The sequence below is a fragment of the Artemia franciscana genome, chromosome 7 (assembly GCF_032884065.1).
Source record: "Artemia franciscana chromosome 7, ASM3288406v1, whole genome shotgun sequence".
Taxonomy (NCBI): domain Eukaryota; kingdom Metazoa; phylum Arthropoda; class Branchiopoda; order Anostraca; family Artemiidae; genus Artemia; species Artemia franciscana.
In genome coordinates, this window is record NC_088869.1 from 16,827,009 (window position 1) to 16,845,978 (window position 18,970).

At 32.4% G+C, this 18,970-nt stretch overlaps 1 protein-coding gene across 1 annotated transcript; it reads right to left on the bottom strand.

Annotated features, from left to right (window-relative positions):
* Window positions 1-886: 886 nt before the first annotated feature.
* LOC136028911 (uncharacterized) lies at window positions 887-18,965 on the bottom strand. The gene is made up of 9 exons (XM_065706872.1): window positions 18,828-18,965; window positions 15,772-15,896; window positions 14,072-14,223; window positions 9,774-10,058; window positions 7,337-7,553; window positions 4,905-5,029; window positions 3,883-4,187; window positions 3,214-3,366; window positions 887-1,285 (listed from the first exon to the last, which is right to left on the bottom strand). The coding sequence occupies exons 5-8, from the start codon at window positions 7,362-7,364 to the stop codon at window positions 3,330-3,332; spliced, it is 495 nt and encodes a 164-aa protein (XP_065562944.1). The 5' UTR covers window positions 7,365-7,553; window positions 9,774-10,058; window positions 14,072-14,223; window positions 15,772-15,896; window positions 18,828-18,965; the 3' UTR covers window positions 887-1,285; window positions 3,214-3,329.
* Window positions 18,966-18,970: the final 5 nt, after the last annotated feature.

Below are 18,970 nucleotides of genomic sequence, written 5' to 3' on the forward strand. Positions count from 1 at the left end.
AAAAAAGAAACATGGCAGATGATAAAATGGAGGAAATGGGTTGAATTTTTTATCTTACTTGTGACACATCAATGCTAATAGATTATATAACTTTGACAAAATGGATCTTATAACAAAATATTGTGTTTGGAACTGATGTTTTAACCCTTTTTATATAAACAAAAAAATACAAAGAAACTATCAATTTCACGGGTCAAAAAAAGGCTTAAAACTGAATTTGTAATTAAAGCAAATATTATATTCAGATAGAACATAGGAAATAGTATAAAACTGGTATGTTTACCACTGAATAGTAAAAATGTGGTATGTCTAACTTATGTGCAGGTTAATGATATGAACTCTCCAATATTTACCAAAATTGAAAATTCTTGACAAGTTAAGAGGGAGGCTTTGAATAGAAACGAAGTGTGAATAGTTGGTTTGGTCACAAGTGGCTTGGTGTTGTAGTGAGTTGCAAGTAATAGTAGTAAAAGAATTAGTGATTCATAAAAACATAATGTGAATTGTAACTAACATCTAAACACTAGGGCAAAACAGATCCAAAATTGGACCTTATTTTGTTCTTAAGTGTTACGGGGGGGGGGGGTGGTTACATTATGAGTTTGGTGGGGAGTTGTTGTAAGTTTTACTTAAGGGAGTTGTTTTGCTGGTGGTACTTGGGACTTTTCTAGGTCTTGGTAGCTTAATGTTGATATGAGATATGGGAGCTAAACTGCTAACAGAATAAAAAGGCTCTGTAGATAATCCCCAGTAACCTGTGAGACAGAATCATCTCAGTGATGTTCGAGGTCTCATAAACAGTATAGATTCCCTTGAGACCGTACCTGAAGACTAAAGGAACTGTACCTGATACCCTAGTACATAGACAAAAGATGATTAAAGACAATACTTTTTATTTCATACATATATACAACTTTGGATAAGACAACTTCAATAATCTATTGCAAGAAATAATATAATGTAAAGCATGAAATGGTACAAGTGAACACCAGTACTCAACTGATCACTTCGCTACGTGCATTGCGCTAATATAACACACAGACAGGATTTCTAAAAACAAGAACTTGGCAGAATATGGGCATGTGACCTCAACTGCATATGTTGCAATACGAGTCTCCACTCCCAAGCAGTGGTGCCATTTGGGGGGTCAGGGGTGGGCAAATGTCCACCCCAGATTTTCCAGGTGGGCCCAAGCTTCCACCACTAAGAGCCCTTTGCCGGCCATAATAATCCGCTATGTCCAACATAATCCATTCTGTCCAATTGATTTGAAATTACTGCACACCTATTAACCAAAGAACGTAATTACTTGACGGCCCTTGGGGTAATTACGCTATTTGTTATTAATGAATGTAAACTTTGAAAGTGGTATAGATGCTTTGAAGAGTCTTAATTTGAACTTTACTAAAGGGGTAAGAATGAGAAATTTGTTCCTGACTGTAAGAGTCTCTAAAGGGGTATGAATGAGTAATTTGGCCCTGTATTTAAGAATTTCTAAGGGGGTATGAATGAGAGATTTGGTCCTGAATTTTATAGAGGGGAGGGGTGCTGGCCTATATGTTACATAAGTGCAAATTAAACTAGTTAAGATTTTATAAAGTAAATTATTTGTTGTTAAAAGTTTTTTTCCTTTAGTAGGCCATTGTACAAAAACCTACATAGTTGGGCTATATATGCAACAATAAGGAGTGTATGGCACATTTGGTTAATTTTATACTAGATTTTACAAAAGAGATAAGGAAAAATATTACTTTATTTAAATACAAAGTTCCTGACCTGTAAAAACATTTGTGTTATAAAAGTGAAACCTTGCAAAATAGATCTTCTGTTTGACTGAAGTACAACAAAATTGTTTTCAAATTCACAACTTTGCTACACCCCAATTTACAAGGTTTCAAAGATATGCAAGTACATTTCCTAAATTTTGAAAAAAAGAACATTGATATGGCTCAGAATTCTAGTCAAATAACAGGAATTGCATTTTCAGAATGTTGCCTGTTTGAGTTTAGCCTGTTTGAAAAATCTCACAAGCCAACACCTTATAGAAAACACCTTATAACAAAAAAAAAAAATACAAAGAAACTATCAATTTCACTGGTCAAAAAAAGGCTTAAAACTGAATTTGTAATTAAAGCAATTATTATATTCAGATAGAACATAAGAAATAGTATAAAAGTGGTGTGTTAACCACTGAATAGTAAAAATGTGGTATGATTACTTTATGTGCAGGTTAATGATATGAACTGCTAAATATTTACCAAAAATTAATATTCCTGACAAGTTATAAAGAGGGAGGCTTTGAATAGAAACAAAGTGTGAATAGCTGGTTTGGTCTCAAGTGGCTTGGTGTTGTAGTGAGTTGCTAGTGATAGTAGTAAGAGAATTAGAACTGTATCTGACAATAAAAGAATTTCAGATCTACTGGACTTTGAATAGCCTATTAGTTAAAAATGAATTATGAGTAAGAATAATAAAAAAAGCAAAAATTATAATGTGATTCATAAAAACATAATGTGAATTTTAACTAACATCTAAACACTAGGGCAAAACAGATCCAAAATTGGACCTTATTTTGTTTTTAAGTGCAAATTAAACTATTTAAGATGTTATAAAGTAAGTTATTTGTTGTTAAAAGTTTTTTTCCTTTAGTAGGCCATTGTACGAAAACTACATAGTTGGGCTATATATGCAACAATAAGGAGTGTAGGGCACATTTGGTTAATTTTATACTAGATTTTACAAAAGAGATAAGGAAAAATATTACTTTGATTAAATACAAAGTTCCTGACCTGTAAAAATATGTGTTATAAAAGTAAAACCTTGCTAAATAGATCTTCTGCATGAATGAAGTACAACAAAATTGTATTCAGATTCTTAACTTTGCTACGCCCTAATTTACAAGATTTTAAAGATAATGCAAATACATTTCCTAAATTTTGAAAAAAGAACATTGATATGGCTCAGAATTCTAGTCAAATAACAGGAAATGAATTTTCAGAACTAAAGGCACTATTTCTAATTTAAACTGGTCCTGGCCCTGATACGCTTGCCAAATTTTATCGTCCTAGCTTCCCTGGAAGTGACTAAAGTAGCAAAACCGGGACAGACAGACAGACAGACCGACAGAATTAGCGATTGCTATATGTCACTTGTTTATTACCAAGTGCCATAAAAACCTTGTTCAGTTTTTCTTTGAGAAACAATAAGTCTTACCAATGCATCCATCAATGTATGGAAGAAAACCTAGAGGACAAATACACTCAAAATATCCAGGCTGATTGATGCAGGAGGCAGATTCTGTTCCACAGGCATTTGAGTCTTCACATTAATCAATGTCCAAAAAAAACTCCCTCTTTAGCAACAAATCTTGAATAAAAAAAGAAAATCAATGTTAATTGAAAAATAAATTACAATAAATTTCAAAATGATATTTAGATTGCTAGGATGGCTTTGATTTTAAGATTTAATAGTTTTACATACTTTTTAATATAAGATTGAATTTTAAATTTAACATTTCTACCTTAAAAACTAAACTAGCTGACTTGGCAAGGATTTTTTTTATTAAATATAAAACTCTGGATTAAGCATAAGCTTGCCCTCAAGACGATATAGAAACTGAACATTATAGTTAAATATTTCTGGAAAACCTATGAAACTATGTCTGAGGAATCAAATTAATAACTCGTTTCCCTGGTATAAAGCATATCACTTCAATTTTTGTAGAAAAATATTTGTAGTGTAGTAGTAGCGTTTGAATCCTTTTAAATCACCATAAAAGCTCAATTTAGGACTTTTTTATTAGTTAATCAAACTAAACATTATATTTATTAGGTTCATGTAAGTGTATAAGAAGATTTTTACTACATTTAGAAGTTAACTTACCCCTTGCTGCAAGCAAATTTCAAAACTGAGTCTGAACAGAAACCAAATTCATCCCTTCCAGATTGACATTTGGAAGTATCGCAAGGTGGCGAGACTAATTCGAAATTTAGGGTGTTCAAGTCATACTGCAGAAGTTGTAATCCTGGTATGACTAAAACCTTTTGACCACCAAGGACTGTTAATGCAATTTGGAGATTATCTGCAGCAGAAAGTGATATGTCGCTTAGGATTCTCAGCTCCAGTTGCACACATGAATTCAATTTCATAATAGATATTGAAAATTTTTCGTAACCAAAACTTCTTACCTGTAAATGGAACAAACGCGTATGAACAAAAAGTCTCTAAATGAATTTACTTTTATTTTATTGCTAAGCAATTTAGTCTCGATAAATAGTAGAGATTTTTGTCTTTTACAGTTTATTAGTGTTTCTGCTATTCATTGGCTGAAAGACTGTACAAGAAAATGAATATTAACAAAAATAAAGGGGAAATTTTATGATTTTTATTTTGTATTTATATTCATATTTTACTACTTTTTTTTCGTGATATAATATCCTTTCTTATATTTTAATGTTCTTTTATGTATTTTGAAAATAAAGTTTAGATCCTATAACCCCCTGATTTATCAAATCATTTTTTAACTTGAACTTGCATTCTTATTGACATCCGAGAATAGACACGTATTAAAGTCAATATTTATATAAATCATGCTCTGATTTTCAAATTTCGCACTTCTCTGAAATTAGGTGCGTTTATTTGGCTTCTTTGTAAAGAGGACAAATTAAAGCCACTTAAACGATTTTTTTGTGAAAAAAAATGAGAGAAAAGAAAAGGAAAAGAAAAGAGAAAGAAACAGACTGAGGAGGGAGGAGAGAGAGAGAGAGAGAGAAAGGGAGGGAGAGTGGAAAAGAACAATTTTGTTTTTTAAGCAGGACCATTAAACAGTAGTTGGCTTCCTTCGGTTTTGGATAAACTTTGTTTGTTTTGATGAGTATAAAATTGACTTTTAAGCAAATACTTACAGCTAAATTTATTGCTGTAATTAGGGTAATGTATTTTGCAGATGTGGGGTTATCGTAGTTGGAGATCCATTGATTATTCAGTTGAATTGAAAGTTTCTGCTCAACAAATCGAGATAGAGAAGGATCTAAAAAAAGAAACTAATGTAAAAAATCGTTCGCAATTAAAAAATCAAATAGAGGCCCTGCATACACACTCATAACTTATTTTTTTAGTACATACTAGCCAAATCTTTTTTTATGAGAAATTTGTAATCCTACGGTTATAATAGAGTTTTTCAAAACAGTGTAATCTAAAAGAAGTTAGATGGAAAACAATAAAATGTACTTTCATTATATATTTTCTGTTCTATCTTTTATATTTATGTATTCTTATTAGCACAGTTATTACGCTATAATTATATTTTCTTATGACACCTTGCACAATAAGGGCTCACATATATACGCACAAACACAAAAATGCTGCCAGAGAGACAAGTCGATTCCCCATTATTTGATAGCTGCTGTTGCCCCAGCAGGGATCCCTAAAACCCATAAACTATGGTAATTTTTCCTTTTCATTGAGAGTGAATATTCTTACCGAACGTTATTATGAGGATGAGAAAGATTTTCTTTTTTTTTTCACTGCGTTGAGACTAGATGATTTTATTTCTTAGTATTTGGTTTAAATAATGCCATTTTCCTTTAAAAGATATCAAAAACAATATAAGAATAGCATCCCTGATGTTCTGTTCGTATATTTGTTTTCTTTTTTTATCCTAAATGAGGGGACTTACTATAAAGTACTGAAAATTATCCCAAGATATTTTTGAAGTTGTTGAATGGGACGGTGTTAACGACAGTTTCGAAAAACGATTGATCAGAGAGTAACTTTTAATACTGTATGAATGGAAAATAATTAAAATTGTAGATACACTATTTAACGCTTACAATTTTTCCAAGGAAGACAAAATACGGATGGAGAAAGTCAAATATTAGTTATTGATTGTTTGTAGTCTAAATTGTGATTCAAACTCTTATTTTACCTACTGTAGGTTCTGTTTTACATTCCAAAGAATAGAATACTGTAAATTTCCCCGAAGCTGAATGAATTTCTTTGTCTTCTGCTATTCTTATCGTTTTCAATATAGCCATGATTATCGATTAATTAGAGGTTTGAAACCTAGATAACATAGAGTCATCGAAAGTTTTCTTGTTGAAGAACAACAAAAACCTTTTGATACAGGGTTTCAAGCATTGATAGGATACAGATGATGTCCGAAAACTTTTCAAGTTTTTGGTTTCTCCAATTTATATATTTGAAAATAATTTACACAATTCCAAAATAACACCAGACAAATGCTGAATTAATGTTGAAACAAATGAGAGATGATGCTAATAAAAATTTTCAAGTTATCAATAATGGCTATAGTTCCAAAAATTTCCTAATGATAAAAATTAAAAGTTATTACCTAGTTTACGACTTCCTTCGATCAAGGTTTGTGGGAAAGGACAGGTACATTGGAATCCAACTTCACTGGCTATCACAGTACAACTTTGTCCCGGTAGACAAGCATCATCAGTACAAAGGCTTGCATCGATTCGCAAAATGTGTTACAACATTTTTATCGATTTACTACATTTTGATATAAAAGATTTGCATCATATGCAATAAGAAGAACAAGAATGTAAGAGCATAGAAGACTGTGTACGTGTGCAAAAAAAATTGGCAAACTAAATAATAACAACAGAAGTATAATGAAAACGACTATTAAAAAAGATTATAATATGCTTAGATGAATTTATTGCCCATCATTGACAAATACAAACAATACTAAAACAAAGAAGAACTGACAAGGAAAAATACAATTAAGAATATTTAAAGGTGAGAACTAACACATGATCAAGGAAAGAAAATTTCATAGGTTCTTTTCACAATTAATCTACCTCCACTACCTCTTATTTCTTTTTTGCTTCACGGACGCTGGACTAAAAATTCCATACTGCCCGAATAGGGAGCTATTGTTAATTAGAGAGGCAGTCGTTGCAAATACGTTGCATTCTTGTAGTAATACTTCAGTATATCCTTAACGTTTAAGAAGAGCCCCAAATGATGCAAGGGTGAGCAGATACAGAGGTACAACTGCATTATTAATGCTAGCTAAGATACGGCAGTTAAATTTAAACTTTACTACAACTAGTAATCAATGTGCGTTCATAGATTTTCTGTCAAGACTGTATTTAAGAAATTGACATGAGACGTGAAGAAAATACCCCATTTGGAAACCAAGATTTGAGCGCTGATTTGAACGCAATGGTTGAGCGATGATTAATGAAGTATTACTTTGATTAAATTGATAGCCATTACTTTAATACTTCCTGTCAAAAAAATAAAAAAATTTTGCTAAGAGAATAAGCAACTATCAATTGAAGTAGTTGACATTGATCCATCTTACCTTTTTCAGAAATCAAGCTAGCAGTCATTATTGAAACGTCTATTCGTGGGACGATCAACTCTAGAATCGAATCTAATACAGAAAAATCACTAAGTGTCAAGGAAACTTTTGCTTCAACACCGACACTATTGCTTCGAATAAAGGAGATCACCTGACATACACTGACATCTAGGTCAGTTACACTGGATATAAGCTGATCCTTCAAAATTGTGTTGAACTGAGAAAACAAATTTACATCAATCCCTTTTTATTAGTCATGTTAAATATTCTCACAAAAACACTTTAATTCGATGGCATGCTTGATTGAAGGCCGTTTGTCAAAAGGGGATATATTAAAAACGGCTAAACGTGTTAAATTGGACCGTTCAGGGAAAGAGAGGGGCATCTTTATTTGACCAATTTGTGATATGTTCACGCTACTAATCCTACTAACATCATTACTACTAGTACTGCTACTATCACTACTACTGCTATTGCTACTAGTACTACTACTATTAACACTCTTAGTACTATTACTACTACAATTGCTACTGCTAATACTAGGGTGGTTACCATATCCTCAATAAATTGCTCTTTTAGCTCCAGCAGAAAATTCTTTCTACCACAAGAGAAATGTATGCGTACCTACCAAAAGATACCACACGTAAATTTTGGCAAATTTTACAATTTATTGAGCTTTCTCCAGCAATTGTCGGGGTTCGTGTTATCTCCAAACGCAAATTTTTTCAGCCTTTCAAGTATTTTGATTCAAATCTCTATTTCAACACTCATCCGTGATCTGTCGTCTGGCTAAAAATATATATATTCCACATTTTTTTAAGATAAGAGCTTGAAATCAATACAGTGGGGTTCTATTAACACTATTACTACTACTATTACTACTGCTAATACTAGGGTGGTTACCCAATCCTCAATAAATTGCTATTTTAGCTCCAGCAAAAGATCACTCTCCAACCCGAAAAATTCATGCGTGACTACCAAAAAAATACTATACGAAAATTGGACAAATTTTACAATTTATTGAGCTTTCTCCAGCAGTTGAGTGGGTTCGTGTTATCTTCAAACGCACATTTTTTCGGCCTTTAAACTATTTTGATTAAAATGTCTATTTCGACACGCATCCGTGATCTGTAGTCTGGCAAAAAATACATATTCCACATTTTTTAAGATAATAGCTTGAAATCTATACAGTGGGTTTGTCTCATACGCTGAATCAGATGATGTGATTTTCATTAAGATTCTTTAGCTTTTGAATCTTGATTCTATTACTTTTATTTAATTTTCCCCTTTTTTCGAAAATGAGGCATATTTTCTCAGGCTCGCGACTCATGATATGTAAAATTAACCTTATTAAATTTATATATTTTCAATTAACATAATAAATGAATTCTTTTATTATATCTATTGGTGTCAAAATTCCGTTTTTTAGAGTTTCGGTTACTGTTGAGCCGGGATGCTCCTAACCCACAATTCGAATGGCATGTTGAATGAATGTTTGAACATATCAAATTCACTACATGCCTTCAAAATTGTCAAAAGGGGGTATCAGCTATAATACGAGAAAGATCGAGGGTATTACTTTGAAACATTAAGGGAACGTAAAAAATAGGGTTAGTCAATATTTGCCCATAATCAAGCTAGTATAAGATGTCGGTTATATTTGATGAGCCCACCAGATACCTAAAGACTATGCAGATTTTAATTTCATATATTTGAATATTTTCCTCCTATCTCTTTATGGTGCGAGGGACATTTTGTCCAACATATAAATAGCAGCCCATAACGTGGATTGTTATAGAGAAAATTCGAAATAATTTAAAATTTTCTTTTCTTGACCAACAAAAAAGACTAAGTGAATTGGAAATATAAAATTTGGAAATATTTCCTCAGACAAGAGGTTTTCCAAAGAAAAGTAACGAGTAATATCAAATGCAATATAAGCAAAAATAAAGTAAAATAGTTTTCAATGCGAAAAACTACCGTGCAAAAACACTAAATAAGGACCTCAAACATAAAGGGTAGTAGAAATAATGTCCCCTGGGTCTTCAAGAACATTGAATGTAACTTGAAATTTACTCAAAACAAATCCCATTTTAAGAGTGTATTTTTTTTTAGCTTTATTAGCTTCTAAATTTTAAGACGTTCAGGAAAGAATATCAGATTGTATCAAAAGTTTAATCCACATTTCAATCTTATAAATATAAAATCACATAGCTCGAAACAGATATTATTTTCAGCAAAGTTAATACTAAATTTCTGTATTTAGAAGGCTTAGAGACTATTTGTTTTTTGGTGGATTCTGCTTGTTTTAAATTCGACTTAATTTCTGCTCATCTTTGGTGTATCTCTCATCTCTTTTCATACGTTTTTTGATAGTTAAATTTAAACTGATGGAGATGGCTTGAAAATAAACATTTAAGTACAAAAATTGAATTACCCAGGTTGTAATTTTTTTCAATCAACAATAGCGATTCTATAGAGGTGATAGTTGAAAGGGAATCTAACCACTCAACACCACTGATCTCCAGCTGGTACTCTTTCGTTGCGAGTAGTTCTTGTTCTAGCATCGAGACGCATCGCTTCGGGGAAGGAACCATTGGAAACTGGCATCTACAGCTAAAAAAGCCAAAAGACAAGTCCTTATTGCAGGTGGCACCAAGAAGAACACACTGGGCAGTATTTTCTTCTTTGGCGCAAGGTTCTATGGCTGTAGCATTTATATCTGAAAACAAAACAGGATTTCAGAAGAAGTAATAAGATTCGAATGACAAAGAAAAGAAAAAATTCTTTACTTTCACTACTGTAAGGCTAAAACATGACTAGTTTATCGTGTAATATAGTGTTTACGTTTAAATGAGCATTACATTTTATTGCTATTTTTTTACTTTTACACTAAGAAAATTAGTTGCAGCGCAAAATTAACGGGAATACCCATTGTTATTTGCTCAGTTTTCATTATAGAAACATTCAATTTAAAGTTTAAAAAGTTCAAACAATCCCGTCGGTAATAGAAGGCAGGTAAATAGTAAAATACATAAATATATTAGGAAAAAGACAAATCTCGAAATAATTCAAAAAAAAGATAGTAGAATTGTATCAGTTAAAAAACGTGACAATTACAGTCAATACATGAAAAATGCCAAGTATTTTTTTAAAATATAATTTGTAAATGACTCTCTCTAAACCATTTTTGTTTACTCTCTAAACCATCTTGTCAACAATTTGGTTCAATTGTTTTAAACATCTTTCTATCATTCCTCATTTCACAATTCTTTGAAGTGCAGTAAACCTTTTTCAACACTACTCCTATTTGTTAACTTATGTTTGTTAATAAAAAATAAAACCTTTGAAATCGGGAAAGAAAAACAAACAATCTTCAGAGTAAATCAATTGTTAGTAGTTATTTCATTCTGAAAAGACTAGGGTTATGAATTGTCGCATAAAACTGAAGGTTATGACTTCCCCTGGAATCTAAATATATTATTTTCTTACCCAAAATAACAAATAGCCAAAAAATAATAAGAAAATACCTAATTGTAAAGTAAAGACTAAGACAAAATAAATATTTTTAACAAAGACATATCTTGAAATAATTATAACAAACATAATGTATTTTTATCGGTTAAAATATTGGGCAATTAGAGTCAATACATAAAAAGTGATACCTAGTTGTTTAAGACGAATAATTTTTGATGACCGTCTCTAAGCATTTTTGCCAAGCCTAGTAAACCCAAAAGCAGCTGGATATGCTCTATTTTCTTAAAATAATTCTAGTGTTCACCATTTCGATATCCATCGAACTCCAACAAATTCACTTCCAAAACCCCTTTGTTGATTTATGTTCAAAAAAAGGTAAAACTTTTCCAATGTGAAAAAAAATAGAAATGGGAGAAAAAGGGAACAATTTTGTATCTATTAACCTGAAAAAAGCCATTTAAAATAAAGTTGATTTTAATTCAAGTTAATATATAACAAATTCTGATAAAATTAAAATAAAATCATCAGAATAGGTCAATTGCTAGTATTTTTTTGTTTTGAGCAAACTAAGTTTTTGACATATTTCATGAAACAAAGGATTAAGACCTCCACTAGGACCCAAAGATACTATTTTTCTACCTAAAATAAGTAATTACCAAAAATCAAATATTGTGATTTTGTTTTTTTCAATCTAAAAACAAGAGCTAAGAGCTCATATGGCACTTGTGACAAGGCGAGAAGAGCTAAGAGCCAAGAGATCATATGGTATGAGCTCTAACAAAATTCTATGAATCAATAGATTGATTTAAAAAGGAAAATAAAGGCTAAATGGGGGTCAAGATTTAAAATAAGAGCTCTGAGTCACAAAGTCCTTCTAAATATCAAAATTCATTAAGATTCGATCACCCACTCGTAAGTTATATATCCCTAATTTTTTCTAATTTTTCATCTCCCTTTTCCCCCCCCAGATGGTCGAATCGGGGAAAACGACTTTATCAAGTCAAATTATGCAGCTCCCTGACACGCCTACCAATTTTCATCGCCCTAGCACGTCCAGAAGCACCGAACTCGCCAAATCACTGAACCCCTCCCCCCAACTCCCCAAAGAGAGTGAATCCAGTACGATTCTGTCAATCATGTATCAAGGACATTTGTTTATTCTATCCACCAAGCTTCATCCCGATTCCTCCACTCCAAGTGTTTTTCTAAGATTTCCCCTCCAACTCCCCCCAATGTCAAAAGATCTGGTCAGGATTTGAGATAAGAGCTCTGAGACATGAATTCCTTCTAAAAATCAAATTTCATTACGATCCGATCATCTATTCGTAAGATAAAAATACCCCAATTTTCATGTTTACCAAAAATTCCGGTTTCCCCCTCCAACTCCCCCGAATGTCACAGGATCTGGTCGGAATTCGAAATTACAACTTTAAAGCACAAGATCCTTCTAAATATCAAATTTCATTAAGATCTGATCACCCTTTCGTAAGTTAAAAATACCTCAATTTTCAAAATTACCCCCACCCCCCCACCCCCATTCCACCAAAGAGAGCAGATCCGGTCCAGTAATGTCAGTCACGTATCTTAGACAGTTTTCTATTCTTCCCGTCCAGTTTCATCCTGATATCTCCTTTTTAAGTATTTTCCAAGATTTCGAGTCCCCCCCAACTGCCCCCCCCCCCCCACCAATTACGCTTGATCTGGTTGAGATTTAAAATAAGATATCTGAGTTACGAGGTCCTTCTAAATATGAAGTGTCATGAGCATCCCATCACTTCTTCGTAAGTTAAAAATACGTCATTTATTCTTATTTTTCCGAATTACCCCCCCCCCCTCCCCAATTGAGCGGATCCGTTCCAATTATGTAAATCACGTATGCAAGACTTCTGCGTGTTTTTCCAACCAAGTTTCATCCCAAACCCACCAATCTAAGCGTTTTCCATCATTGTAGGTTTCCCCACTCCAAAGTTTTCCCAATGTCACCAGATCCGGTCAGGATTTAAAATAAGAGCTTTGAGACACGATATCCTTCTAAATATCAAATTTCAAGGAGAACCAGTCACCCGTTCGTAAGTTAAAAATATCTCATTTTTTTCTAATTTTTCAGAATTAACCCCCCCCCCCCCCAACTACCCCAAAGAGAACGGATCCGTTCTGGTTATGTCAGTCATGTATCTAGGACTCGTGTTTTTTTTCCCACCAAGTTTCATCCCGATCCCTCCTCTCTAAGTGTTTTCCAAGTTTTAGGTTTCCCCCTCCCAACTCCCTCCCAATGTCACCAGATCTGGTCGGATTTAAAATAAGAGCTCTGAGCCACGAAATCCTTCTAAATATCAAATTTCATTGAGATCCGATCACCCATTCGTAAGTTAAAAATACCTCATTTTTTTTAATTTTTCAGAAATACCCCCCCAACTACCCCAAAGAGAGTGGATCCGTTCCGTTTATGTCAATCATCTATCTAGGACTTGTGTTTATTTTTCCTACCGTGTCTCCAGCCGATCCCTTCACTCTAAGTGTTTTCCAAGTTTTAGGTTTCCCCCTCCCAACTCCCCGCCCCCGTCACAGGATTCGGTTGGGATTTAAAATAAGAGCTCTAAGACATGATATACTTCTAAACATCAAATTTCATTGATGTTTTTCAGATTTCATCCGATCACCCGTTCGTAAGTTGAAAATACCTATTTTTTCTAATTTGTAAGAATTACTCCCCCCCCCCCTAACTACCCCAAAGAGAGCGAATCAGTTCTGATTATGTCAATCATGTATCTGGGACTTGCGCTTATTTTTCCCATCAGGTTTCATCCCGATCCCTCCACTGTAAGTGTTTTCCAAGATTTTAGGTTTCCTCCCCCTCCAACTCCTCCCAATGTCATCGGATCCGGTCGGGATTTAAAATATGAGCTCTGAGACACAATATTATTCATAACATAAAATTTCATTAAGATCCAATCATCCGCTCATAAGTTAAAAATACTTCATTTTTTCTATTTTTTGCGAATTAACAGGTCCCCCCTCCTCCCAGATGGTCAAATCGGGAAAACGACTATTTCTAATTTAACCTGGTCCTGGCCCTGATACGCTTGCCAAATTTCATCGTCCTAGCTTCCCTGGAAGTGCCTAAAGTAGCAAAACCGGGACAGACAGACCGACAGACAGACAGACCAACGGAATTAGCGATTGCTATATGTCACTTGGTTATTACCAAGTGCCATAAAAACCTTGTTCAGTTTTTCTTTGAGAAACAATAAGTCTTACCAATGCATCCATCAATGTATTGAAGAAAACCTAGAGGAGAAATACACTCAAATTATCCAGGCTGATTGATGCAGGAGGCAGATTCTGTTCCACAGGCATTTGAGTCTTCAAATTAATCAATGTCCAAAAAAACTCCTTCTTTAGCAACAAATCTTGAATAAAAAAAGAAAATCAATGTTAATTAAAAATAAATTACAATAAATTTCAAAATGATATTTAGATTGCTAGGATGGCTTTGATTTTAAGATTTAATAGTTTTACATACTTTTTAATATAAGATTGAATTTTAAATTTAACATTTCTAACTTAAAAACTAAACTAGCTGACTTGGCAAGGTTTTTTATTTTTATTAAATATAAAACTCTGGATTAAGCATAAGCTTGCCCTCAAGACGATATAGAAACAAAACATTATAGTTAAACATTTCTGGAAAACCTATGAAACTATGTCTGAGGAATCAAGTTAATAACTCGTTTCCCTGGTGTAAATCATATCAACTCAATTTTTGTAGAAATACATTTGTAGTGTAATAGTAGCGTTTGAATCCTTTTAAATCACCATAAAAGCTCAATTTAGGACTTTTTTATTAGTTAATCAAACTAAACATTATATTTCTTAGGTTCATGTAAGTGTATAAGAAGATTTATATTACATTTAGAAGTTAACTAAACCCTTGCTGCAAGCACATTTCAAAACTGAGTCTGAACAGAAACTAAATTCATCCCCTCCAGATTGACATTTGGAGGTATCGCAAGGTGGCGAGACTAATTCGAAATTTAGGGTGTTAAAGTCATACTGCAGAAGTTGTAATCCTGGTATGACTAAAACCTTTTGACCACCAAGGACTGTTAATGCAATTTGGAGATTATCTGCAGCAGAAAGTGATATGTCGCTTAGAATTCTCAGCTGTAGTTGCACACGTGAATTCAATTTCATAATAGATATTGAAAATTTTTCGTAACCAAAACTTCTTACCTGTAAATGGAACAAATGCGTATGAACAAAAAGTCTCTAAATGAATTTACTTTTATTTTATTGCTAAGCAATTTAATCTCGATAAATAGTAGAGATTTTTGTCTTTTACAGTTTATTAGTGTTTCTGCTATTCATTGGTTGAAAGACTGTACAAGAAAATGAATATTAACAAAAATAAAGGGGAAATTTTATGATTTTTATTTTGTATTTATATTCATATTTTACTACTTTTTTTTCGTGATATAATATCCTTTCTTATATTTTAATGTTCTTTTATGTATTTTGAAAATAAAGTTTAGATCCTATAACTCCCTGATTTATCAAATCATTTTTTAACTTGAACTTGCATTCTTATTGACATCCGAGAATAGACACGTATTAAGGTCAATATTTATATAAATCATGCTCTGATTTTCAAATTTCGCACTTCTCTGAAATTAGGTGCGTTTATTTGGCTTCTTTGTAAAGAGGACAAATTAAAGCCACTTAAGCGATTTTTTTGTGAAAAAATGATAGAAAAGAAAAGGAAAAGAAAAGAGAAAGAAAGAGACTGAGGAGGGAGGAGAGAGAGAGAGAGAGAGAGAGATAGAGAAAGGGAGGGAGAGTGGAAAAGAACAATTTTGTTTTTTAAGCAGGACCATTAAACAGTAGTTGGCTTCCTTCGGTTTTGGATAAACTTTGTTTGTTTTGATGAGTATAAAATTGACTTTTAAGCAAATACTTACAGCTAAATTTATTGCAGTAATTAGGATAATGTATTTTGCAGATGCGGGGCTATCGTAGTCGGAGATCCATTGATTATTCAGTTGAATTGAAACTTTCTGCTCAAGAAATCGAGATAGAGAAGGATCTAAAAAAAGAAAGTAAATTAAATTATCGTTCGCAATTAATAAATAAAATAGAGGCCCTGTATACACATTCATAACTTATCTTTTTAATACATACTAGTCACAATCTTTTTTTATGAGAAATTTGTAATCCTACGGTTATAATAGAGTTTTTCAAAATAGTGTAATCTAAAAGCAGTTAGATGGAAAACAATAAAATCTACTTTCTTTATATATTTTCCGTTTTATCTTTTATATTTATGTATTCTTATTAGCACAGTTATTACACTATAATTATACTTTCTTAAGACACCTTGCACAACAATGGCTCACATTTATACACACAAACACAAAAATGCTGCCAGAGAGACACACTAGTCGATTCCCCATTATTTGAAAGCTGCTGTTGCCCCAGCAGGAATCCCTAAGACCCATAAACTATGGTAATTTTCCTTTTTCATTGAGAGTGAATATTCTTACGGAACATTATTATGAGGATGAGAAAGATTTTCTTTTTTTCACTGCGTCGAGACTAGAGGATTTTATTTCTTAGTATTTGGTTTAAATAATGGTATTTTTCGTTTAAAAGATATCAAAAACAATATAAAAATAGCATCCTGGATGTTCTGTTTGTGTGTTTGTTTTCTTTTTTTTATCCTAAATGAGGGGACTTACTATGAAGCACTGAAAATTATCCCAAGATATTTTTGAAGTTGTTGAATGGGACGGTGTTAACGACAGTTTAGAAAAACGAGTGATCAGAGAGTTACTTTTAATACTATATGAATTTAAAATAATTAAAAATGTAGATACACTATTTAACGCTTACAATTTTTCCAAGGAAGACAAAATACGGATGGAGAAAGTCAAATATTAGTTATCGATTGTTTGTAGTCTAAATCGTGATTCAAACTTTGATTTTACCTACAGTACGTTCTTTTTACATTCCAAAGAATAGAATACTGTAAATTTACCCGAAGCTGAATTAATTTCTTAGTCTTCTGCTATTCTTATCGTTTTCAATGTAGCCATGATTATCGATTAAATAGAAGTTTGAAACCTAGATAACATAGCGTCAATTGAAAGTTTTCTTGTTGAAGAACAAGATAAACCTTTTGATGCGGGACTACAAGCATTAGGGCAACATGATACAGGGCTACAAGGATACAGATGACGTCCGAAAACTGTTTCAAGTTTTTGGTTTCTCCAATTTATATATTTGAAAATAATTTACACTATTCTAAATTAAGACCAAACAAATGCTGAATTAGTGTTGAAACAAATGAGAGATGCTGCTAATAAACATTTTCAAGTGTTTAATTATTTCATACAAGTAATTTCATACTATGAAGCACTGAGATTTATCCCAACATATTTTTGAAGTTTTTGAATGGGACGGTATTAACGACAGTTTAGGAAGACGAGTGATCAGAGAATTTAATACTATATGAATATTTAATAGTCTATTTAAACTTACAATTTTTCCAAGGAAGACAAAATACGGATGGAGAAAGTCAAATATTAGTTATTGATTGTTTGTAGTCTAAATTGTGGTTCAAACTTTGATTTTACCTACTGTACGTTCTGTTTTACATTTCAAAGAATAGAGTGAATGGAAAAATTCATGCGTGACTACCAAAAAAATACTAGACGAAAACTGAGCAACTTTTACAATTTATTGAGCTTTCTCCAGCAGTTGAGGGGTTCGTGTTATCTCCAAACTCATATTTTTTCGGCCTTTAAACTATTTTGATTAAAATGTCTATTTCGACACACATCCGTGATTTGTCGTCTGGCCAAAAATACAATTCCCACATTTTTTTAAGATAATCGCTTGAAATGTCTACAGTGGGTTTGTCTGATACGCTGAATCAGATGATATGATTTTCATTAAGATTCTTCAGCTTTTAAATCATGATTCTATTACTTTTATTTAATTTCCCACTTTTTTCGAAAATGTTGAATATTTTCTCAGGCTTGTGACTCATGATATGTAAAATTAACCTTATTAAATTCATATATTTTCAATTAACATAATAAGTGAATTATTTTATTACATCTATTGGTGTCAAATTTATGTTTTTTAGAGTTTCGGTTACTGTTGAGCCGGGACGCTCCTAACTCATAATTCGAATGGCATGCTGAATGGATTTTTGAACATATCAAATTCATTACATGCCTTCAAAATTGTCAAAAGGGTGCATCAGCTATAATACGAGAAAGATCGAGGGTATTTCTTTGAAACATCAAGGGAACGTAAAAAAGGGCTAATCAATATTTGCCTATAATCAAGCTAGTATAAGATGTCGGTTATATTTGACGAGCCTACCAGATACCTAAAGACTATGCAGATTTTAATTTCATATATTTGAATATTATCCTCCTTTCTCTTTATTGTACGAGGGACATTTTGTCCAACATATAAACAGCAGTGCAAAACGTGGATTCTTATAGAGAAAATTCAAAATAATTTAAAATATTCTTTTCTTGACCAACAAAAAAAGACTATGTGAATTGGCAATATAAAATTTTGAAATATTTTCCCAGACAAGAGGTTTTCCTAGGAAAAGTAAAGAGTAATATCAAATGCAATATGAGCAAAAATAAAGTAAAATAGTTTTCGATGCGAAAAATTACCGTACAAAAACACTAAATAACGACCTCAAACACAAAGGGTAGTAGAAATAATGTCCCCTGGGTCTTCAAGAAAATTGAATGTAACTTGAGCTTTACTCAGAACAAATCCAATTTTAATAGTGTATTTGTTTTATTTCTGTATTTAGAAAGCTTAGAGATTCTTTGTTTTTTGGTGGATTCTGCTTGTTTTAAGTTCAACTTAATTTCTGCTCATCTTTGGTGTATCTTTCATCTCTTTTAATACGTGTATTGATGCTTAAATTTATACTGATAAAGATAGCTTGAAAATAAACATATAAATACAAAAATTGAATTACCCAGGTTGTAATTTTTTCAATCAACAATAGCAATTCTATAGAGGTGATAGTTGAAAGGGAATCTGACCACTTGACACCACTGATCTCCAGCTGGTAATCTTTCGTTGCGAGTAGTTCTTGTTCTAGAATCGAGACGCATCCCT

Excerpts from the sequence above, each read along its gene's own strand:
- LOC136028911 (XM_065706872.1), bottom strand. The coding sequence starts at position 7,364 with ATGACTGCTAGCTTGATTTCTGAAAAAG. Across the intron at positions 5,030-7,336 it reads TAGCTTGATTTCTGAAAAAG|ATCCTTCTCTATCTCGATTT; the intron begins GTAAGATGGATC and ends TTCTTTTTTTAG. Across the intron at positions 3,367-3,882 it reads AAATTTGCTTGCAGCAAGGG|ATTTGTTGCTAAAGAGGGAG; the intron begins GTAAGTTAACTT and ends TTTTTATTCAAG.